Source organism: Salmo trutta, chromosome 27 (assembly GCF_901001165.1).
Source record: "Salmo trutta chromosome 27, fSalTru1.1, whole genome shotgun sequence".
Taxonomy (NCBI): domain Eukaryota; kingdom Metazoa; phylum Chordata; class Actinopteri; order Salmoniformes; family Salmonidae; genus Salmo; species Salmo trutta.
In genome coordinates, this window is record NC_042983.1 from 31,117,771 (window position 1) to 31,143,482 (window position 25,712).

The following is a 25,712-nucleotide window of genomic DNA, read 5'->3' on the forward strand; positions in this document are numbered from 1 at the left end:
GCTGTACAGTACTGTACTGTACATAACGCTAGTCTACTCTACTGTACTGTACAGTACTGAACTCTAGTCTACTGTACTGAACTCTACTCTAAGGTACAGTACTGTTCTTTACTGTATTGAACTACTCTACTGTACTGAACTCTACAGAACTCTGCTCTACTGTACTGTATTTAACTGAACTCTACTGTACTCTACTGAGCTACACTCTACTGTACTGTACAGTACTGCACTTAGCTATAGTCTACTGTACTGTACTGTACTGTACTGAACTCTACTTTAAAGTACAGTACTGTTCTTTACTGTATTGAACTCTACTCTACTGTACAGTACTGAACTCTACTCTACTGTATTTAACTGAACTCTGCTGTACAGTACTGTACTGTACATAACGCTAGTCTACTCTACTGTACTGTACAGTACTGAACTCTAGTCTACTGTACTGTACTGTACTGAACTCTACTCTAAGGTACAGTACTGTTCTTTACTGTATTGAACTCTAGTCTACTCTAATCTTGGGGGCGGCAGGTAGCCTAGTGGTTAGAGCGTTGGGCCATTAACCGAAAGGTTGCTGGATTGAATCCCTGAACTGACAAGGTAAAAATGTGTCGTTCTGCTGCTGAACAAGGCATTTAACCCACTGTTCCCCGGTAGGCCGTCATTGTAAATAAGAATTTGTTCTTAATCTGACTTGCCTAGTTAAAAAAAAGGTTACATTTTTTACATTTTAATGTTTTTTATTGAACTCTAGTCTACTCTACTGTACTCTACAGTACTGTACTTTACTCTACTCTACTGAACTAAACTTTACTGTATTGAACTCTACTCTACTGTACTCTGCTCTACTGTACTGTACTCTACTCTACAGTTCTGTACTCTACTGTACTGTACTGAACTGTTCTCTAATCTACTGTACTGTACTGTACTGTACTCAACTCTACTCTACTGTACTCTACGGTACTGTACTTTACTCTACTGTACTCTACTGTACTGTACTTTACTCAACTCTACTCCACTCTACTGTACTCTACAGTACTGTACTTTACTCTAGTCTACTCTACTGTACTCTACTTTACTTTACTCTACTGTACTCTACTGTACTGTACTCTAATCTACTGTACTGTACTTTACTCAACTCTACTCTACGCTACTGTACTCTGCAACTGCAATCTACTGTACTCTACAGTACTGTACTTTAGTCTAGTCTACTCTACTCTACAGTACTGTACTCTACTGTACTTTACTCTAGTCTTCTTTACTGTACTGTAATGTACTGTAAATAAAAGGTTAAATACAAAATAAAATACTCTAGTCTTCTCTACTGTACGTTACTGAACTCTACTCTACTGTACTGAACTCCAGTCTACTGTACTCTACTCTACTGTACTGTACTCTACTGTACAGTGCTTTACTCTATTCTAGTCTACTGTACTGTACTGAACTCTACTCTACATTACTGAACTATGCTATAATCTACTCTACTGTACTGTACTCTACTCTAGTCTACTCGTACTGTACGAAACTCTACTCTACTGTACTCGACTCATCTCTACTCCACTGAACTGTACTCTACTCTACCCTACTCCACTGTACTCTACTGAACTGTACTCTACTCGAGTCTACTCTACTCGAGTCTACTCTACTGTACTGAACTAAACCATACTCTACTTTTCTAAGACCCCTTTTCCATCTGTTTGACCAGAAATCAAAGCCTTTGCTTATTTCTAATTTGCAGGATGGAAAATGGTTGAATCATTTATATATTGCTTTAATAATTTAAAAAAGAAATACAGTTTAAGCTGGAAGTTTACATACACCTTAGTCAAATACATTTAAACTCAGTTTTTCACAATTCCTGAGATGTAATCCTGGTAAACATTCCCTGTCTTAGATAAGTTAGGATCACCACTTTATTTTAATAATGTGAAATGTCAGAATAATAGTAGAGAGAATGATTTATTTCAGCTTTTATTTCTTTCATCACATTCCCAGTGGGTCTGAAGTTGACATACACTCAATTAGTATTTGGTAGCATTGCCTTTAAATTGTTTAACTTGGGTCAAATGTTTCGGGTAGCCTTCCACAAGCTTCCAACAATAAGTTGGGTGAAATTTGGCCCATTCCTCCTGACAGAGCTGGTGTAACTTAATCAGGTTTGTGGGCCTCCTTGCTCGCACATGCTTTTTCAGTTCTGCCCACACATTTTCTATAGGTTTGAGGTCAGGGCTTTGTGATGGCCACTCCAATACCTTGACTTTGTTATCCTTGAACCATTTTGCCATAACTTTGGAAGTATGCTTGGGGTCATTGTTCATTTGGAAGACCCATTTGCGACCAAGCTTTAACTTTCTGAGGGATGTCTTGAGATGTTGCTACAATATATCCACATAATTTTCCATCCTCATGATGCCATCTATTTTGTGAAGTGCACCAGTCCCTCCTGCAGCAAAGCCCCCCCACAACATGATGCTGCCACCCCTGTGCTTCACGGTTGGGATGTTGTTCTTCTGCTTGCAAGCCTCCGCCTTTTTCCTCCAAACATAACAATGGTCATTATTGCCAAATAGTTCTATTTTTGTTTCATCAGACCAGAGGACATTTCTCCAAAACGTACGATCTTTGTCCCCATGTGCAGTTGCAAACCGTAGTCTGGCTTTTTTTATGGCGGTTTTGGAGCAGTGGCTTCTTCCTTGCTGAGCGGCCTTTAAGGTTATGTCGATATAGGACTCGTTTTACTGTGGATATAGAAACTTTTGTACCTGTATCCTCCAGTATCTTCACATGGTCTTTTGCTGTTGTTCTGGGATTGATTTGCACTTTTTTCGCACCAAAGTACGTTCATCTCTAGGAGACAGAACGCCTCTCCTTCTTAAGCGGTATGACGGCTGCGTGGTCCCATGGTGTTTATAGTTGTGTACTATTGTTTGTACAGATGAACGTGGTACCTTCAGATGTTTGGAAATTGCTCCCAAGGATGAACCAGACATGTGGAGGTCTACAATTTTTTTTCTGAGGTCTTGGCTGATTTCTTTTGATTTCCCCATGATGTCAAGCAAAGAGGCACTGAGTTTGAAGGTAGGCCTTGAAATACATCCACAGGTACACCTCCAATTGACTCAAATTATGTCAGAAGCTTCTAAAGCCATGACATCATTTTCTGGAATTTTCCAAGCTGTTTAAAGGCACAGTCAACTTAGTGTATGTAAACTTCTGACCCACTGGAATTGTGATACAGTGAATTATACGTGAAATAATCTGTCTGTAAGCAATTGTTGGAAATATTTGTTTCATGCGCAAAGTAGATGTCCTAACCAACTTGCCAAAACTATAGTTTGTTAACTCTAGTGGTTCTACAATGAGTTTTAATGACTCCAACCTAAGTGTATGTAAAGTTCCAACTTCAGCTGTATATAGCCTCTTAGCTTCCATTTAACACCAATTTGTATGTGTCCATATATTAGTGCTCATGGAGTCTTTTACATGAAAACGCCCTTGTCACACTCCAACCCATTGTAACCATATTGTTTGGGGACATTGCCACTGCCACTGTACAATAAATCCCCAGCTCTTTTGTGCTTTGTGCTATAAAGAGCTCCCATTGTTGCCTCCCCCTCACACATATTTTTTCTGTCACACCCACACACGCAGACATGCATGTGCAAACACACGAATACACACACCAATATACTCAAAATGTCATTTGTTATTGTCACGGCATTAAATGTTGCATTTTTCTAGGAATATGGTATCTTAGTGGTTAGAGTGTTGGGCCAGTAACTCAAAGGTAGCTGGGTCAAATCCCTGAGCTGACAAGATAAAAAAATCTCTTGTTCTGCACCTGAACAAGGCATTTACATTTACATTTTAGTCATTTAGCAGACGCTCTTATCCAGAGCGACTTACAGTAGTGAACACATTTCATATATATATATATTTTTTTCAGTTAACACACTGTAGGCTGTCATTGTAAATAAGTATTTGTTCTTAACTGACTTACCTAGTTAAATAAAGGTTACACAATCAAAGAAAGGCAATTTCTAAGACTATGTTCTTTATTGTTTCATTTCCTGTTATAAAAGGAAGCTACTAGCAAAAATTGTGACAACCAATCCCATGCTGTGTGACAACCAACCCTGCGATGGGGCTGGAGGACAGAGTGTGTTGATGGCTTATAACTCCATGTCGGAATACGATATGAAGATAAAAAAGGGTCCCTGTTTCAAACCAAAACATTGCTCTTTCTCCTAATATTGAAAATAGTCTTGTAAGATATAATGGTGCTGAGAAGTACATACAAGAGTAAAACGTGTGACAACCAACCCCGGTCTCCTCTGAGTGTTTTATTTACTGTTATATTTACGGTTATCATCATATAATATCATATAGGCCTAATTGTATACATTTATGTGACATCTAAAGGACTCATTTAGATCCTCAACCATGGGGCTTTCCAACAGTATTGTCTACTCACTGCCACTAATATAACAAACCCTGTGGTTAATTCAAATTGGAGCTGGTATGCATGGAAACAATGGACTTGTTTTCTTTGGGACATATTTACAGTGTGTCCAATTTGGCTAAATTGAGAGGGTGTGTATATTAAACCTGCAGATTTGACCTTTTTGGCTTCCTTGTCAGCTAGTAAAGCGAGCTCTGTGGGACGTCTGGTCTGTATCTCATACAGACTCATTATCCCCATCAGAGGCTTTGACCCCTGACCCCATGGTATCACCTATGATTTGAGTCTGCCACATGGGTTGAATGCTCTTTATTAGCCACCTAAATGGGCTTAGCAGACGCCTGTCAGAGAGGAAACTAGCGACAGTTGAAAGCAGCAGCAGCTTGACCACGTGGTGTATGTCCAGATCTATATTAGAACACTATAGTGGCCCATGGTGATCCCTCCTCTCCCAATGTGTGAAGGTGAAGTTAGAAACTTTCAGAGGAAGGATGAGTAGTTGTGTAATATAAACCACGAGCAGGGCTGTTGATCTGTCTTGTGATGAGGAATACAGTCTATTTTATACAGGACAGTGAATTTAGAAAGACCCTGCGGTCCCAGTCTCAGCCTTTGGGTGCGTCTGAAATATACTGCATTATGGACCTTGGTCAAAGGTAGTGAGTGCACTGAATAGGGAATAGAGTGCCATTTCAGAGGCAGTCTCAGAAGACAACCTCGTCCATGTGGTCCATATGAAATAATCAACAGACACGCTTTCAGTTTCTAACACTGAGCCTCTGCTGATGACCTTCTATCTAAGTTTTCATTAGATTTCCAGTGTATACACGCACAAACAAAGCATTTCAATATGTCCAACTTCCGGCGCCGACAGAGATGGCCGCCTTGCTTTGCGTTCCTAGTTTCCTAGGAAACTATGCAGTATTTTGTTTTTTATGTGTTATTTCTTACATTGTTACCCCAGGAAATCTTAGGTTTTATTACATACAGTCGGGAGGAACTATTGGATATAAGAGCAACGTCAACTCACCAACATTACGACCAGGAATACGACTTTCCCGAAGCGGATCCTCTGTTTGGCCCACCACCCAGGACAATGGATCAGATCCCAGCCGGAGACCCAAAACAACGGCGCCGTAGAAGGGGCAGACGGAGCGGTCTTCTGGTCAGGCTCCGTAGACGGGCACATCGCGCACCGCTCCCGAGCATAGTACTCGCCAATGTCCAGTCTCTTGACAACAAGGTAAACGAAATCCGAGCAAGAGTTGCCTTCCAGAGAGACATCAGAGACTGTAACGTTCTTTGTTTCACAGAAACATGGCTCAATCGAGACACGCTATCGGAGTCGGCACAGCCACCTGGTTTCTTCACGCATCGCGCCGACAGAAACAAGCATCTCTCTGGTAAGAAGAAGGGCGGGGGTGTATGCCTTATGATTAACGAGACATGGTGTGATCATAACAACATACAGGAACTCAAGTCCTTTTGTTCACCTGACTTAGAATTCCTCACAATCAAATGCCGACCGCATTATCTACCAAGAGAATTCTCTTTGATCATAATCACAGTCATGTATATTCCCCCCCAAGCAGACACATCGACGGCCCTGAAAGAACTTCATTATTATTGTAGCTGGGGATTTTAACAAGCCCAATCTGAAAACAAGGCTTCCTAAATTCTATCAGCACATCAATTGCGCAACCCGGGCTGGCAAAACCCTAGATCAATGTTATTCAAACTTCCGCGACGCATATAAGGCCCTCCCCTGCCCTCCTTTCGGAAAAGCTGACCACGACTCCATTTTGTTGCTCCCAGCCTATAGACAGAAACTAAAACAGGAAGCACCCGCACTCAGGTCTGTTCAACGCTGGTCCGACCAATCGGATTCCACGCTTCAAGATTGCTTCGATCACGTGGACTGGGATATGTTCCGCATAGCGGCGGACAACAACATTGATGAATACGCTGATTCGGTGAGCAAGTTTATTAGCAAGTGCATCGGTGAAGTTGTACCCACAGCGTCTATTAAAACATTCCCCCTCCAGAAACCGTGGATTGATGGCAGCATTCGTGCAAAACTGAAAGCGCGAACCACTGCTTTTAATCAGGGCAAGGTGACCGGAAACATGACCAAATACAAACAGTGTAGCTATTCCCTCCGCAAGGCAATCAAACAAGCTAAGCGTCAGTATAGAGACAAAGTGGAGTCGCAATTCAACGGCTCAGACACGAGAGGTATGTGGCAGGGTCTACAGTCAATCATGGACTACAAAAGAAAAACCATCCACGTCGCGGACCATGATGTCTTGCTCCCAGACAGACTAAACAACTTCTTTGCTCGCTTTGAGAACAATACAGTGCCACTGACATGGCCCGCTACCAAAACCTGCGGGCTCTCCTTCACTGCAGCCAACGTGAGTAAAACATTTAAACGTGTTAACCCTCGCAAGGCTGCAGGCCCAGACGGCATCCACGGCCGCATCCTCAGAGCATGCGCAGACCAGCTGGCTGGTGTGTTTACGGACATATTCAATCAATCCTTATCCCAGTCTGCTGTTCTCACATGCTTCAAGAGGGCCACCATTGTTCCTGTTCCCAAGAAAGCTAAGGTAACTGAGCTAAATGACTACAGCCCCGTAGCACTCACTTCCGTCATCATGAAGTGCTTTGAGAGACTAGTCAAGGACCATATCAGCTCCACCCTACCTGACACCCTAGACCCACTCCAACTTGCTTACCGCCCCAATAGGTCCACAGACGACGCAATCGCAATCACACTGCACACTGCCCTAACCCATCTGGACAAGAGGAATACCTATGTAAGAATGCTGTTCATCGATTACAGCTCAGCATTTAACACCATAGTACCCTCCAAACTCGTCATTAAGCTCGAGACCTTGGGTCTCGACCCCGCCCTGTGCAACTGGGTCCTGGACTTCCTGACATGCCGCCCCCAGGTGGTGAGGGTAGGTAACAACATCTCCACCCCGCTGATCCTCAACACTGGGGCCCCACAAGGGTGTGTTCTCAGCCCTCTCCTGTACTCCCTGTTCCCCCATGACTGCGTGGCCATGCACGCCTCCAACTCAATCATCAACTTTGCAGACAACACTACAGTGGTAGGCTTGATTACCAACAACGACAAGACGGCCGACAGCGAGGAGGTGAGGGCCCTCGGAGTGTGGTGTCAGAAAAATAACCTCATACTCAATGTCAACAAAACAAAAGAGATGATCGTGGACTTCAGGAAATAGCAGAGGGAGCATTCCCCTATCCACATTGACGGGACAGTAGTGGAGTGGGTGGAAAGTTTTAAGTTCCTCGGCGTCCACATCACGGACAAACTGAAATGGTCCACCCACACAGACAGCATGGTGAAGAAGGCGCAGCAGCGCCTCTTCAACCTCAGGAGGCTGAAGAAATTCGGCTTGTCACCAAAAACACCCACAAACTTGTACAGATGCACAATCGAGAGCATCCTGTCAGGCTGTATCATCACCTGGTACGGCAACTGCTCCGCCCATAACCGTAAGGCTCTCCAGAGGGTAGTGAGGTCTGCACAACGCATCACCGGGGGCAAACTACCTGCCCTCCAAGACACCTACACCAACCGATGTCACAGAAAGGCCAAAAAGATCATCAAGGACAACAACCACCTGAGCCACTGCCTGTTCACCCCGATATCATCCAGAAGGCGAGGTCAGTACAGGTGCATCAAAGCTGGGACCGAGAGACTGAAAAAGAGCTTCTATGTCAAGGCCATCAGACTGTTAAACAGCCATCACTAACATTGAGTGGCTGCTGCCAACATACTGACTCAACTCTAGCCACTTTAATAATGGAAAAATTGATGTAATAAATGTATCACTAGCCACTTTAAACAATGCCACTAATGTTTACATACCCTACATTACTCATCTCATATGTATATACTGTACTCTATACCATCTGCTGCATCTTGCCATCTTGATGTAATAAATGTATCACTAGCCACTTTAAACAATGGCACTTTATATAATGTTTACATACCCTACATTACTCATCTCATATGTATATACTGTACTCTATACCATCTACTACATCTTGCCTATGCCGTTCGGCCATCACTCATTCATATATTTTTATGTACATATTCTTATTCATTCCTTTACACTTGTGTGTATAAGGTAGTTGTTGTGAAATTGTTAGGTTAGATTACTTGTTAGATATTCCTGCATGGTTGGAACTAGAAGCACAAGCATTTCGCTACACTCGCATTAACATCTGCTAACCATGTGTATGTGACAATTTTTGTTTGATTTGATTTGAACCTCTCTCCCAAAATCCAAGACATCCGAAAACAAATGTCCATATTTGGCATCTAAGGTCTAAGAGGAGACCTGAATAAACCCTCATTACAAAGATTTGAATTCGGTTTATGTATGTGGTTGTTCTTCTACCTGTAGGGGTTGGACTCAGCCAAAATAAGAACAACATATTCTCCAGTCTAAAATTAGGATGTTGGCAACGTGAGGATGCAATGTGAATCACCACAACACAGTGTTGTCTAAATGGTGTCTGTTTATCACTGTGGTACAAGATCTCAAGACTGTATGTGGCTGCGTGTCAGCTGTGTGTGTGTGTGCGAAGAATGAGAGAGATGAGCGTCTTTGTCTCCACTCTGACAGTCTAGTCTGTTCTCTTTGTTGCTTGTTTCCAGCTCAGCTTCCCAGTGATCTCCAGTAGCAGCAGCATTATCAGCACAGAGGACATCAAACCCCCACTGGGCCAAAACAGAGTGCTAAAGGTTCCTGCTCAGCCCACATGCACCTGTCTCTCCCTTAACAAACACATCTGTGCCATCTGTGGAGACCGCGCCTCAGGTCAGCGCCCCAAACGTCCCCACAACAGCCCCACAACGTCTCCCTGATCCCCAATACAGGGCCCTACAGGCTGGGGGGTCCCTCATCTCAAAATGCAAATCATTGTCATTCTACTAAACAAGCATGAAGGGAAGAACTAAACCGTTGTATGTATTGTTCTGGCAGGTAAACACTATGGAGTATATAGCTGTGAAGGTTGCAAGGGCTTCTTCAAGAGAACAGTGAGGAAAGAGCTGACGTACACCTGTCGAGACAACAAGGACTGTCTGATTGACAAGCGCCAACGCAACCGATGTCAGTACTGCCGTTACCAGAAGTGTCTGGCCATGGGCATGAAGAGAGAAGGTATGCTCCAGGAAATGACCTGAAAGAGTGAGCACAGACAGACACTCATGTGAAACCAACGTCAGCGTGCTGCTTTGCTTCCTCCACTGTCCTTGTCCCCTCGCAAACACACATGACTGACTTCCTCCACAATGCACCAACCAAAAGGGTATCCTACGAAGCAGGTTTGAGGAGTTAGTGAGGTAGCATTGGTCAACTCTGAGTTAAACTTGGAATAACCAGTCATGTACATTTTTGTCAGGTAAATGTCTATGGCAACGAATCCTTAAGAACTAACTTGATCCAGGGAAGGCTAACTCAGGGCTATCTCCATTTATCCAGAATGAAGTGTCTGAGCCACAAGTTGAGGACTAATGAAATCAGATTCCCTCCCTCTCGCAAAGATTGCGACATCATCCCCTTCATTTGAGGAAGAAGACTGATTAAATATTTTATTAATCAAATGCTTTTTTGTGTGTTAAAATTGTTTAAAAAGTGACTTGCCCATGGATTGACGTTTCAGCATTGTCTCAATGAAGAGTTCGGCGTTTGACTAGCCACGTGCGACATGCACGCACAGTTACAAGCCTGCTAGAGTTCGCAGCAGGCGGATGAGCAATATCCACCGTCATAGTACGGATGAAGCCTGTGCTGGACTGTGAAGCTAACGGAAGCTAATTAGCTTTAGAAAACCCTGAGTAGATTTAGCTTGCTCCATAGGATACTCCTCTGCTGTGCTACTGAATAGGAACCCACCACACATACACACACACACACACACACACACACACACACACACACACACACACACACACACACACACACACACACACACACACACGCACAGCACAACATACTTTATAGGGTACACCATCTGTCACCACAGTGTCTAGGATACAGCCTCTGTCACCACAGTGTCTAGGGTACACCATCTGTCACCACAGTGTCTAGGATACAGCCTCTGTCACCACAGTGTCTAGGATACACCGTCTGTCACCACAGTGTCTAGGATACAGCCTCTGTCACCACAGTGTCTAGGATACAGCCTCTGTCACCACAGTGTCTAGGGTACAGCCTCTGTCACCACAGTGTCTAAGGTACACCGTCTGTCACCACAGTGTCTAGGATACAGCCTCTGTCACCGCAGTGTCTAGGATACAGCCTCTGTCACCACAGTGTCTAGGATACAGACTCTGTCACCACAGTGTCTAGGATACAGACTCTGTCACCACAGTGTCTAGGATACAGACTCTGTCACCACAGTGTCTAGGGTACAGCCTCTGTCACCACAGTGTCTAGGGTACAGCCTCTGTCACCACAGTGTGTAGGATACAGACTCTGTCACCACAGTGTCTAGGGTACAGCCTCTGTCACCGCAGTGTCTAGGGTACAGCGTCTGTCAGCACAGTTCCTGTATCTACCCTCAGGGCATGGCTGGTGAAGAAATGAGCTCTCGTTGTGGAATACGGACGCTTTCCCTGCTTATTGTACTGTTTATCATGTTTGATGTTTAATTGGTTCTTAGCCAATAGTTTCATATACTGAGACACCACTGATTAACACTTTGGTCCCACTGTAAACAAAATATAACTTTTAAAGCTTACTGAACCTTTCATAAACTCTTCATGAGGCCATTCATATCAAATGTCATGCTATACAAGGAGATCTTCATCTTGGTGGAGTAGGCTAAGAGCATTCCACACTTCTCTGAGCTGGCCCTGGACAGTGTTATATGGGGCTGTCTATAACAGAAGCTACATTCAATGCTTTGACCCCAGCTGTGCAGGACGAGCGCCAGAGAGCCAAGGAGAAGAGTGAGAGTGAGGCGGACTCGTTAGGTTGTGCTAACGAGGACATGCCTGTGGAGAGGATAGAGGAGGCGGAGCTCGCTGTGGAGCCAAAGACCAAGACATACATCAAGGGGAGCCTGGGCGTGCCCACCAACTCAGTGAGTTCACTGCACACTATATAACGTATTACTGATCACTTACTATACTCTATGACTATTTAGTAGCATACACTGTATATCACATACTGGCAAAGCAACCTCATTCCCCCATCTTATCCTAACTGCTTAGGCGGGAGGTATAGATGAGACACAAGCTGAATGTTCTTCAATTTGCTTTAGAAACCACCACAGAAAAGTCCCCTTGGTAGAGGCCATATTTAACTCAAGCTCATTGTATCCCTCCAGCTCAGGTCTCTGATGAACTCTTGACCCCCTGACTTCCACTCTGTCTCCCCAGCCCAACGACCCTGTGACCAATATATGCCAGGCAACAGACAAGCAGCTCTTTACCTTAGTGGAGTGGGCCAAGATGATCCCCCACTTCTCAGAGCTGGCTCTGGACGACCAGGTCATCCTCCTAAGAGCAGGTATCGTCTGATCTCATCTGCTGTGGTCAAACCTGTACGGGGAAATCATTTATCCAAACTGAGCAGCTCTGACAACTGGGATTTACTTGCCTTTTACTTGATGTCCCACCACTTAGCAAGGCCATATTCATTAGGCTCCAAATGGACCTGAACAAGGAGGGGATGTTTTAACTTATCCAACAAGAAATGCTCATTACATTTTCCATTGGAAAATGTTTTGTAACGTTTCCCATTGCATGCTTTAATGAATATGACCCAGTTAGAGGTTTCCCTCTCTACCCCTCAGGGTGGAATGAGCTCCTCATAGCTTCTTTCTCCCATCGCTCCATCACTGTGAACGACAGCATTCTGCTGGCAAACGGACTCCAAGTGCATCGCAACAGCGCCCACAGTGCAGGTGTGGGGGCCATCTTTGACAGGTAAACACTAACAGCCTGGCTCACAGATCCTCATCATCACAGTTAGTCCATTCATTGGTACCATTGGATACTTGAATAATCTACCTTATAGTGTATTGAGTACTATCATATAATTACAGTTAGAGTAAGATTTAAAGTGTTACAAACCCAATTTTACTCAAAATTCCTGATAAATATTCCATGGGTTTTTCAAGCTCATTGCTCATTGCCTTATTATCGCAAAATCTGTCCTAATTATGCTTGCATGCTTTCAAATCCTAACCTTTTCAGAAGGTTTGATGTAGGATCATGAATATTTCCCTCAGATTTCATCTGACATGCAACATTTTGTGCATTTGTAATGCTTGCAGAGTGATGAATTAATCTTTGAATATTTTGTCTCTGAAGAGTTGTTGGGGCCATGAATTCTAAACAGCGATACATCCAAGGCTATCAGAGGAATGTTGTCAGTATATTAAAGTAGCTTGTTTTACCTGCACAGAGTGCTGACTGAGCTGGTGTCTAAAATGCGAGACATGCAGATGGACAGGTCTGAGTTAGGGTGCCTTCGAGCCATCGTCCTCTTCAACCCAGGTAGGTCTACTGTACATCACACACTCCATCCTGGATAGCAACTCATCAAGCTGTTCTGTACATGAATGGGACAAAGACTCTTATTTCAGGCCTATTCTTAGTCAAGGTTGCTTTGTGTTGTTTACATACAGTAGTAATACTGATATACTGTAGTGTATACCTGTTCAATGCATATTCATTTGTAAATGTGAAGAGGAGGAATATGAAGACAGTATGACTTGTGTTACAGAGCACTATATAAAATATATAAATGAGGTGAATAGAGCAGGGTTATATTTAATGTTAATACACCACACCAACATCCTATTATAAACCAGGCTCTCTCTAATACAAATCCAGTAGCCCCGGGTGTGTGTGTGTGTGTGTGTGTGTGTGTGTGTGTGTGTGTGTGTGTGTGTGTGTGTGTGTGTGTGTGTGTGTGTGTGTGTGTGTGTGTGTGTGTGTGTGTGTGTGTGTATTATATGAAGTAAATGCCTGGTCTCTGTTTAACACATTTGAATCAGGTTGTTAAGAGGAATAGATTTTGATGGCCTACTTTCCAAATGTAGTGTGTTATGTAAAGCCTGAACCATTTTAATGTTTTGCTTTCCTCCTAAACTATCAACAATACAGTGCATTCGGAAAGTATTCAGATCCCTTGACATTTTCCACATTCTGTTACGTTACAGCCTTATTCTAAAATGGATTTAACAAATGTTTTTCCTCTTCAATCTACACACAATGCCCCATAATGACGAAGCAAAAGCAGGTTTTCAGACATTTTTGCAAATGTATTAAAAATAAAAAACAGAAATACCATATTTACACAAGTATTCAGACACTTTGATATGAGACTCGGAATTGAGCTCAGGTACTTCCTGTTTCCATTGATCATCCTTGAGATCTTTCTACAACTTGATTGGAGTCCACCTTTTGTAAATTCAATTGATTGGACATGATTTGGAAAGGCACACACCTGTCTATATAAGGTCCCACAGTTGCCAGTGCATGTCAGAGCAAAAACCAAGTGATGAGGTTGAAGGAATTGTCCGTAGAGCTCCGAGACAGGATTGTGTCGAGGCACACATCTGGGAAAGGGTACCAAAACATTTTTGCAGCATTGGAGGTCCCCAAGAACACAGTGACCTCCATCATTCTTAAATGGAAGAAGTTTGGAACCACCAAGACTCTTCTTAGAGCTGGCCATCGGCCAAACTGAGCAATCGGGGGAGAAGAGCCTTAGTCAGGGCCAAGAACCCGATGGTCACTCTGACAGAGCTCCAGAGTTCCTCTGTGGAGATGGGAGAACCTTCCAGAAGGACAACCATCTTTGCAGCATTCCACCAATCAGTCCTTTATGGTAGAGTGGCCAGATGGAAGCCACTCCTCAGTAAAAGGCACATGACAGCCCACTTGGGAGTTTGCCAAAAGGTACCTGAAGGACTCTCAAAGCATGAGAAACAAGATTCTCTGGTCTAATGAAACCAAGATTGAACTCTTTGGCCTGAATGCCAAGCGTCTGTAGGAAACCTGGCACCATCCCTACGGGGAAGCATGGTGGTGACAGCATCATGCTGTGGGGATGTTTTTCCAGCTGCAGGGACTGGGAGACTAGTTAGGATCGCGGGAAAGATGAACGGAGCAAAGTACAGAGATACTTGATGAAAATCTGCTCCATAGCGCTCAGGACCTCAGACTGGGGCGAAGGTTCACCTTCCAACAGGGCAACTACCCTAAGCACACAGCCAAGACAACGCAGGAGTGGCTTTGGGACAAGTCTCTGAATGTCCTTGAGTGGCCCAGCCAGAGCCGGGACTTGAAATCGATCGATCATCTCTGGAGAGACCTGGAAATAGCTATTCAGCGAGGCTCCCAGTCCAACCTGACAGAGCTTAAGAGGATCTGCTGAGAAGAATGAGAGAAACTCCCCAAAAACAGGTGTGCCAAGCTTGTAGCGTCATACCCAAGAATACTCGAGGCTGTAATCGCTGTCGAAGGTGCTTCAAAAAAGTACTGAGTAAAGGGTCTGAATACTTATGTAAATGTGATATTTAAGTTTATTATTTCTTATAAATTTACACTAATTTAAAAAAAAATACATTTTTGCTTTGTCATTATAGGGTATTGTGTGTTTATTGGTGAGGTAATCCATTTTAGAATAAGGCTGTAACGTAACAATGTGGAAAAAGTCAAGGGGTCTGAATACTTTCCGAATGCAGTGTATTGGCCATCAATATTAGTATGTGTGTGAAAGGCAACCGTTTTCTAAGATACTGTATTCAGTTCGGTACTTAAGACTTGATCTCAATGACTTACACCTCAAATGGTTTGGATTAATAGAAACAGAAGCCTATATTAACTCAGTTTAGTTGCTGTGATGATTCATTTATAGGCCATTGTCAAACGAACATCTTCAGTTAAAATTTTCTTGCTGGTTTCTCTGTACATAAGACTGTTCATAAGTCTGATAATATTTGCCTTCAAAGTCCACGTCATTGACCTCAAACGCTACACGCTCAGTGTGCTTATTTTCAACCAAACCTTAAAGCTAACATCAGTTTGGAAAATTAAACCATTGTTTGGGTTGGACCAGTACAATGTTAAGTAGTTTACTACTGCCCTCTCCTGGGCAGACATTTCTATTACACAAGAGTTTTAATGTGTTTCATGTGTTGGTCTAAAAGTGTCACCAGTAACACGTTATGTTTTGATTCCATATGTGTAGACTCCAAAGGCTTGTCAAACCCAGGGGAGGTTGAGGCTCTCAGAGAAGGGGTGTATGCTTCACTGGAGGCGTACTCTAAACACAAATACCCCGATCAACCAGGAAGGTACTGGTCATTGTTTGGTCATCACCAAATATTTGATGAACCTACTTCTACGGTACTTAGCGACATATGTCATTTCAGCCAGATGTATAATAGTTTTGTTATCATCATAGTCAATCTTTACATGTTCTTGTCTTATACAGATTTGCCAAACTGTTACTTCGATTGCCAGCCCTACGTTCCATTGGCCTCAAGTTTCTGGAGCACCTGTTCTTCTTCAAACTGATAGGGGATACACCCGTTGACACATTCCTCATGGAAATGTTGGAAGCTCCACACCAAATGACGAAACAGCACTGCAGTTAAAGACTGTCTGTCCAATACTTGCCTCAAAACGAAGAGAACTGGTAATTTGCCTGATTGACAGACTGTAAGTTTGAACACAAGAACTAGTGGACAGCAAACCTATGGCTTTGTTTAATGTACAGTAGGTGTATTTATCATAGTTTTGTGTCAAAGAGAAATGTCTTGAAGGCCCAGAGCCTGCAACAACTCAAAGCATGAGACCTTTTTCACAATGAATGATAATGTCTTCTCGCTTCAGATTCAACACTGAACATTGTTATAACTGATCAAGACTCCGTGCCACAAACCAGCGACCTCATCATCCTCCTGCCTTAGACAGGTCTACCTCTTGTTGTCATTCTCATATTCTGTGATAATAACAACATGGTCCGGCCAAACTCGTTGTCTAGGATGATCTCCTGTTATACATGTAACCCCCACCTCAGTCTCTCGTAGTTGGTCTTCTCCTCCTCAATGAGAATGTTCTCATGTGACTATATACGGCAGACAAGAGGGTAATGCATTTTTAACTGGAACCCCTTGACAGGGAAAATGGTTCAGGTAACTTCAGCTCAAAACCAAGGGTATTTTTTCTACTCCTAGCACTTAACTTTGTCAAGCAGAGAATGGCTCCAGTCAGTAGCTCACTGTGAGGACAGAGGAGGCTGATGGGAGGAGCTAGGACAGGCTCATTGTAATGGCTGGAATGGAATGAATGGAACGGTATCAAACACATCCACCATATGGAAACCTCATGTTTGACTCCGTTCCATTTATTCCATTCTAGCTATTACAGTGAGCCCATCCTCCTATAGCTCATCTCACCAGCCTCCACTGTATGACTAGCATGCAACTGTAGTGGGGAGCATCAATAAAGGGGTCAGTCTTCACTAATGATAATTCACATATCAACATGTAGTGCTCATTTCTGTATTGCTATGGGGTTTTATGCTGCTGCTGTTTGCTTTGTGTCAGTATTTCCAAAGAGTAGCAGTGGTAAACATCTTCCAATGTATAGAATGATGCGTAGGTGTGTAGGTCAGTGTTTCCCAACACCAGTGCACGAGCACCCCCAACAGCAAACCTTTTTGTTGTAGCCCCAGACAAACTCACCTGATTCAACTCATTGATGGCCTGATGATTAGTTGACAAGTAGAATCAGGTGTGCTTGTTTGGGGCAACCAACAATGTTTACTGGTGGGGGTACTGGAGGAATGGAGTTGGGAAACACTGGTGTAGGGGACTGTCTGTAAGTGACTCTCTGAGAAGATAGCAGTGTTGTAATTACTCATTGCTAAAATGTGTTACAATGTTACTTACAGCAGTAACCCTATCCATAACTCCCAAAGCTAACCAATCCTATCATACATTATTCAAGTGTAATACTGGGTAAGTGCAATACTTGTTACACTGTAATACCAGGAATAGTTACACTGTGATAAGGGCACTGTAATTTAAATTCTAACCCACATTTCCCAGTCCATGCATAACAGAAGACAGACGAGAATAATGATTGATGAGATCAAAAGACGGCAGAGAATTTTAAAAAATTGTTTCAGTCAGAAGTACAATAGTCAGGCAGAGCAGCCAGGAATATTTTTGGAACCTCAGATTTATTTTAATTGTATTTATTTTAACCTTTATTTGATCAGGGAGTCATACTGGGACCAAGAGCCCTGAATAACAGAAATGACAGAAATTCAGAAATTCAAGCAGAAATAAATTACAGTTATAACAAACAGTTCATTTAAAAATGAAATAACCACCAATAAATGAACAATAGCAGCAAACATAGCCTGCATCTCGTTCAACCACGTTTTTTGAAGCAGATCTATTAGTTTGTATTTTAGCATCATCAATGCTTACTGAGCCACTCAGGACTAGTGTATTTAGGATGAACAATAATCTTGTTTTGTTTTTCCTAATTTAAAACATGGCAACATGGCGTTTAAATGGGCAATCTACATCCATTTTTGGTATTTTAAAATAATTATATATAGCCATTGAATATTGAAGAATATAGGTTATAAATGTCTCATGAGCTAAGTTCAACTGTCTTACTCCATCAAACTGTTGTTTACTGGGAAGTAAACCAAGACCAAATGTAGTACATAGGGATGTTTAATGATTTATTTATTCACTGTCTTTATTTGACCTGTTCTGTTTAGAGAGCATGTATTATTGGCTTACCTGAGCAGAAATCTCGCTGCAGCCCTGGCTACATTTCCACATGCTGCTCCAGGCCAGACCATGCTCTAGGCCAGTTATAGCTGATGTCACATTTTGCAATGCACCCATGCACCAATTCAACCCAATGAACCCATGATGTCGATTCCCCAATGATGTATAGTTTTAAGTCATGTGTTTGCCATGTCTTGTACAACTTGTTTGTTTTTATAATGTAATACAAATATGAAGGGTGTTAGCTATAAAGGTGGCGAGGTGTGTATACACTGTTCTGATGGCCTTCTCTGCCTGTGCAAATAGGACGTTTATCATCAGCTTGTACTTCACTGTTACTTATTAAAGGCCTGGAAGCTTTTCAATAGTAAAACATTTCTAATGATACTCATTTAAACAGAGGACCCAATTATGTGTAGGGTACAGCGTCTGTCAGCACAGTGTCTAGGGTACACTGTTTAAATAAGTAGCATAAATGTTTTACTTTTGAAAAGCTATATGCCAACTATCTGTAATATGCTATGTGTATGTGTGACGCTGAGGGAAATATGTAGACTGTTATGTGACATGCATACCTCTAGAGGGAGACATTGCTTTTTTGTAAAGTGGCATTGACAAAACTAGTACAGGAGGAGCATAGTGAATTGGGGGGATATCACAGCCAAGACAGCCAAAGACGTGGCACATTTTTAATAAGGTATATCCTGCTTTTCCCAAAGCTCAAAGCACTAATACCGCTACCCCTAATTATTACTGATTGAATGTGACATTAATATTTCTGCAAAACTCCTTTAATTTATTTTTACTGATCATAAGTTACTAGTGTTGGCAGTCCAATAAGCAGTTCTGCCAGTTCTGGTAGTCTGGATTGAATTTAGAGGTAATGTTAAACATGGCTCAGTCTCACTCAGGTTGAAGTGATGTGTATTGACATGACTAATCATATCCAGGGGAGTATTTGTCTCCGTTGCCCAAAGAAAAAGGAAATTAGTATTATTTTTAAGTTGATAAGGCTGTTATGAAATGGTGATTGGGGAAGAGGCAAAGCATCTTTGCAGAACAATGTTGTCAAAGAAACCTAACTATGACTTTGGTCAGGTCACTTAATATGACTGAGAATGTTTAGCCGGAGTACATCTCAAAGTCAAGAATTTTGTTTGAGAGGACGACTAAAGACATTTGCTCACATTTCTAGTACAGTAGGTTGTATAGTTTTTCTGTTTTAACCCTAACCATAACCATACAGAGGTAATACCGAAATGTAACCCCTGAGGATATTGTGTCCTAGAAGTTAAGAGTTAGAGTTCATTTTATAATTTTGGTGAGTGAATGACAGCACTGACGTTGCCTCAATTTCGGACAATTTGAATGACGTTTGCAGCAGCTTCCTGAAACGATGTATAAGAAAGGCTGACAGGTTGTGTTGACAGGACGTTTTTCAAAATGTCAACCTGGCCGGTCCTAATTCTGGAGTTTATGCTGGGCATATTGTCTCATGCCTCATCGGCCGCCATCTCTCTGGTCTCGTTGATGTCCTCATAGAGAGTTGGGCTGCGATGTCTCTTTGAATTAAGAGGAGCTATAGGGAGCCCCTAACTAATGTGCCAGTCTTTGTCAAGTTTCCTCAGTCCTCATGGCTGTTTTCCCCCTCAGAGCTTCTTCACTAACAAAACATCATAGCCCAGGGTAAAGAGACGAATGTCTGATGTATCTCTGCCGGGATCCCCGGCTCTCTGACATCCAGTCCCTCCTACCATTATCTGCTAATTGACAGGCCCTATCAACCTGCTGGTGGCCACAGCTGACAAGTGTGAGATGGCTGAGGTGAGGTGGTAGGAAAATGCCAGTCATTGCAGGATTATCAGCGCAAAGGCCAACGACATAGCAGTAATCTGACCTGGCTGTAGCTAGCTGGTGGGACTCACTCTCTTTCTGGTGCAGCAGATCACACACACACACACACACACACACACACACACACACACACACACACACACACACACACACACATACACCCCCTTGTTGCGTCTTCTTTCTCTGCCTCCACTGTCTGATCATTTCATACTCCACAATGACATTTAGTGATTAATTAAGATAGGTGTGAGATTGGCTGAAGACCGATACCCCCTCCCCTTATTGCCTCCATAACATGTCTGAGAAAGACAGGGTCACCCTATGCCCCACAATACCCACTGTACACACACACACACACACACACACACACACACACACACACACACACACACACACACACACACACACGCACACACACACACTTCAGGTCCCATGCCTGTTGACTGTCCAGCCAGTGTGCCTGAGGCCTGCCTGCCTGCCTGCCTGCCTGTCTGAGTCCTTCTTAGCATTGTTAAATTCAGCCTCAGTGTTCACGCGCTCTATGAAATAAAAAGAGACTTCTGGCTCAGCCCAGACTGACCATGCTGCTCTCGCCTCCCTTTTCCCTGCCTCTGTACGGTAAGGAGAGTGTTGGGTAAACGGATGTCATATCAGGTTACATTAGGTTATGATAACATTATTATATTGACCAACAGTTTCTATTTGACTGTACACTTCAAAACAAGTAGTTTCTTTTAGCACTTGAACTCTTGTTGAAATGGACACTTAGAATAGGCCTTGATACTGAGATGATTACAGCTTACAGATGATTCCAAACCATTATTTTCTGCCAACATAAATCAGCTTTAGATGTATGAGAATTACATCTTGTGTAAGTCTTGATTAAACCTTTTCCCTTTAACAATCTCACTAGCTCTTGATATTGTGCTTTCTCCTTTTTCCTTTAAGACATAATCTTTAAAACCACTGAAATAGATAACCCTTATAGTCAGCAGCCTGGTGTTCCAGCCAAGATTTTACTGTCAACATAGAAACTGTCCCGTTAACTTCTGAAACCTTCTCTGGCAAAGCTCACTGTCCCCACCACCACCATCAAAAAGTCATTTCCCCATACAAGTCCCACACACGGCCTAACAATGGGAGCAGAGGATTAGAACAGCGCTCTGTCTCAGAGCAAAGGGGGAAAAAAATCTGTTCCAATCACTGGAGAAGAGTCGGACTAGTTGGCCACATTTCTTCCTCTGGATTTTTCCCATGAAGCGGTTTTGTTTTTATGCTATTATCTCTCTTTGCCATCAGACAGCGTGTGGCATTGTGATCAGATCATTGGATTGTTCGTCTGCTGAATGGTTAAATCTGCTCTCTGATGTGGAGGAATCTTCAAAGTGGAGAAACCCACAGGGGGACGTTGCTAGTTGATAATTAATGTAGTCAACTGCATTGCCAATTTTAGATTTCCAAGATGAGAAACTGAAACATTTCTGCTTTGAATCTAGCAACAAGCACTACCAAATGTCTTACCTCATCTTCAAAATGCTTCCTTGGAAAACTGCTCCCACAAAATATGAATTCTGGATCTTTTTTTGAAAACCAAAAGAGATTTAGCTCTTTATTAACTCTTATGTGGTTCCAGTAGAAATTATTCTCTATGGTTTTGTTTTATTGGATTTTTATTCGTACCCCAATCCTTTACATTTCCACTCAGTAAGGGACTGTACGTTATTTATAATGAGGGACACCTGGAGTAAAATATATTTTTAGATATAGAATCGGCTTCCTATATCGCAACAAAGCATCCTTCACTCATGCTGCCAAACATACCCTCGTAAAACTGACCATCCTACCGATCCTCGACTTCGGTGATGTCATTTATAAAATAGCCTCCAACACTCTACTCAACAAACTGGATGCAGTCTATCACAGTGCCATCCGTTTTGTCACCAAAGCCCCATACACTACCCACCATTGCGACCTGTACGCTCTCGTTGGTTGGCCCTCGCTTCATACTCGTTGCCAAACCCACTGGCTACAGGTTATCTACAAGTCTCTGCTAGGTAAAGCCCCGCCTTATCTCAGCTCACTGGTCACCATAGCAGCACCCACCCGTAGCACGCGCTCCAGCAGATATATCTCACTGGTCACCCCCAAAGCCAATTCCTCCTTTGGTCGTCTTTCCTTACAGTTCTCTGCTGCCAATGACTGGAACGAACTGCAAAAATCTCTGAAGCTGGAGACTCATATCTCCCTCACTAGCTTTAAGCACCAGCTGTCAGAGGAGCTCACAGATCACTGCACCTGTACATAGCCCATCTGTAAACAGCCCATCTATCTACCTACCTCATCCCCATACTGTATTTATTTATTTATCTTGCTCCTTTACACCCCAGTATCTCTACTTGCACATTCATTTTCTGCACATCTACCATTCCAGTGTTCAATCGCTATATTGTAATTACTTCGCCACCATGGCCTATTTATTGCCTTAACTTACCTCATTTGCACTCACTGTATATAGACTATTTGTTTTCTTTTGTTCTACTGTATTAATGACTGTATATTTTGTTTATTCCATGTGTAACTCTGTGTTGTTGTATGTGTCGAATTGCTATGCTTTATCTTGGCCAGGTCACAGTTGCAAATGAGAACTTGTTCTCAACTAGCCTACCTGGTTAAATAAAGGTGAAATAAAATAAAAAAATAAATAGCAATGAACATGCCTACCATTTACCCTCACTCCTAGGACAGACCATATATGGAGTTTTAGAAACAGGTCTTTGTTTTGTAAGCATTAAGTGACAAAGTAGCCAGAAGGTGTTGGATTCGCAGAACATCGCAGACAAGGGTAGGGGTGAAAAGATTTCCAATTTAATAAAAGCACTGCATGAATCTATCTTTTTTGCGGTCCTAGACAAAAATTGCCTTTAATAAACGCATTTCATGCAATTCTACGTCATTTCACATGACTGGAGACAAGCAGAATCCTTTTTAATCCCACAACAGAGCATGACAACGAATGAGCGCATGCTGCAGCACCAGAGAGGTTGTGATTTCTATACAGGCTTTTGTTAAAAAAGAGGATAATCTAAGTTTGGAACAGTGATAAAGTTGTCTATCAACTGTAAAAATGTAGCGCAACAGAACCAGTTACATCTGAAGTATCTGATCATCAATGAATTAGAGAAAAAGCCATTAGTTGTTTAACACAACAGTCACATATCCTCGGGTGGGCCTACTGTATATTAAAAGTAAATTCAAAGGCACTGTAGAATGAGTGTATAGCCTTTACTGGACTTTTATTCGTACCCAAATCCTTTACATTTCCTCTCAGTATTGACATAAAATTTGATTTATTTAGCAAAAATGTGATTTTTTTCTGGTCTTCATGGATGTTATTGAAAAAGAAACAGGACATCAGTAAGGTCATACACGATCAAACACTGTCCATATTATAGCTTCACATTTCTATCATAGCCAGGTAGAATATAATTTGAGGCAAACAATACAATGTACATCTTAAATTATCACTAGCAAAGACACATAGTCTCTGAAGTCATCTTCTGAGGTCCTATCACTAAACCTCAGGGCGGCTGACGTAATGACCCCTGACCCCTTGTGACACATAGAAGAGGCCTTTGGCAGCAATATCACTGTGCCAGATGCTGCAGTCGCTCCCTCTCAAACAGACACATTTCACAAGTGGCTCTGATGGGGGGATGCCCATGGTGCTGTCTCTAAGAGGGACAAACATCAGATCTCAGTGCCTGATGCCATAGTGGGGCCCTCGGACACCAGCCATGATAATGTGAGATGTGTTCTCACACAGTCTTAGGCTGGGCCTTTGGTGACAAATGTTTTTCATATGTCATGATGATACAGGGAAGAAATGTGCCAAGCCGTAAGACAAATCCAACTATTTCACATCTTTGTAAGACCTTGTTTTTATACTTCATATCTGCAGAAATGATCCATTCTATAGATTGCACCTGAGGTCTTGGATGGATTTCCTGTTTTTGTCTGTGCCACTGTGCTGTGATAGTAGCCGTGGTGAGAGGACGTACTATAGTTTAGACACAGACCAGCCAGGACTTTGACAGCAGCACTGGGCTTGGCGCCTGTCTCAGATAGAGGACAAACAGTTTCTAATGAATACCCTGACTACACATGGAGGCAAAGGAAACACAGGGAGCCAGTCTTCACATGGACCAAGGCCGATAGCACCTACACCCAGACCCACACCAAGACAGATAACATCAAGACAACCTGTCCCCAATCCCCTTCCCCTCAAAATTTGCTTCACGGTGGAGGATCGGGTCAGATAAATAAAGGTAATTTATAGCAGTGTTTCAGGTTAACAAGGGATTAGAGCCTATCTCCTGTAGCAGCCCAGCCAAGTGTGTTTGAGGGTTTGTTTGCATAGCTCACAGAGTAGCGCTTTGGGGAATAAGGTGTGATTATCAGGGTTACAGAGCTTTGTATGAGTGTGGTGAAGGGCCTAGAGCTGGCAAAAGGTGATTGACCCAAAGATTGTGGAAACAGTGGCCACAGCACACAGATCAAAACCCATACTATACAATGGACATGTAATGTCAGCCAGTGCTCATGCTCAAATAAAACAGGTCCAGCTTTTAGAAATGCCCCTTACATACTGCATTTCTAAAAAAATAAAACTAATTGTTGGCCTCAATTGAACCTTGTCTACGGTTTTTAGATGCTTCCAAAATAGACAGCCTGGTTGATATTCCTGTCTTCATTAAAGAAGCTTCCAGTGGAGTTTTGAAAACAAGTTTGCTAACCAACTAATAAAAAGTACCTTCCACTTGTTGGGCTGATAATTCAAAGGCAAAAAATCTCACCCCAAATGTCTTTTCTGCTCTAACAATACCAGCAGGACCCCCCTGTGCGTTCACGGATAAAATATCCCCATCATTCAGTCATTACCAAGCCGCACAGTAGGATAACATTATAAAAACGTCATGGTCACCCTTATTAGCAGGGAGAGCAGCACTTTTGATTGTTTTGTGCATGAAGTCTGCGATGGATACCATATGGACCCCGCTTAAGTTTTTAATAAACAGCATGGCATTACCCAGGGCCGAGGTTATCCCAATTTCTCTAAAACCTCAAGTATTTTTCTAATGGGCTCTACATGTCCAGGATTTCCTTCCATTTGAAGGCATGCAGCATGGGCGCTGCAGTGTTTCCACTGTAATTCTTTCAGTGTGGCCTGCCTGCCCAGACCTCTCGGTGTAGTGGTGTTAGGGGGGTGCCAACCACGATGGGGCCCAGGGCCCATGGCCACATCCTCCCCCTCCACACCGCGCCGTAGTTTCCATTACCCCAGTGGAAGGAAGAATAAAGGGCTGATGTGTGGATGTGTGGTCCAGAGGCCTGGACAGTCTGGGCCAGGTTTAGGCTGAGCTGGGCTGCGAGCTGAGCCGCTCTGCCTGACGACAGCTTGTCAGAAACAGAGGCTCAGCAGGATAGTGCTCATTCTACAACTACAGTCAGAACCTACGGGTTCTTACAATAGAAACTACTCTCTGTGGAATTTCACCATAAACTCTGACCAAATGTT

General features: G+C 42.8%; 1 protein-coding gene across 2 annotated transcripts in view; it reads left to right on the forward strand.

The window, feature by feature from the left end:
- The window catches only part of LOC115164896 (retinoic acid receptor RXR-alpha-B), a 35,583-nt gene extending 18,765 nt beyond the window's left edge, over window positions 1-16,818 (forward strand). The window contains exons 4-12 of one of the 2 annotated variants that reach the window (XM_029717800.1): window positions 9,156-9,318; window positions 9,484-9,663; window positions 11,421-11,590; window positions 11,889-12,018; window positions 12,305-12,437; window positions 12,919-13,010; window positions 15,715-15,820; window positions 15,961-16,164; window positions 16,362-16,818. In XM_029717800.1, the coding sequence (XP_029573660.1) occupies window positions 9,156-9,318; window positions 9,484-9,663; window positions 11,421-11,590; window positions 11,889-12,018; window positions 12,305-12,437; window positions 12,919-13,010; window positions 15,715-15,820; window positions 15,961-16,123 (1,137 nt within the window). In that variant the 3' untranslated portion in view covers window positions 16,124-16,164; window positions 16,362-16,818. Of the gene's footprint in view, window positions 1-9,155; window positions 9,319-9,483; window positions 9,664-11,420; window positions 11,591-11,888; window positions 12,019-12,304; window positions 12,438-12,918; window positions 13,011-15,714; window positions 15,821-15,960 lie in introns of both variants that reach the window. The other variant, XM_029717799.1, reaches the window with a different exon arrangement.
- The last annotated feature ends 8,894 nt before the right edge of the window (window positions 16,819-25,712 follow it).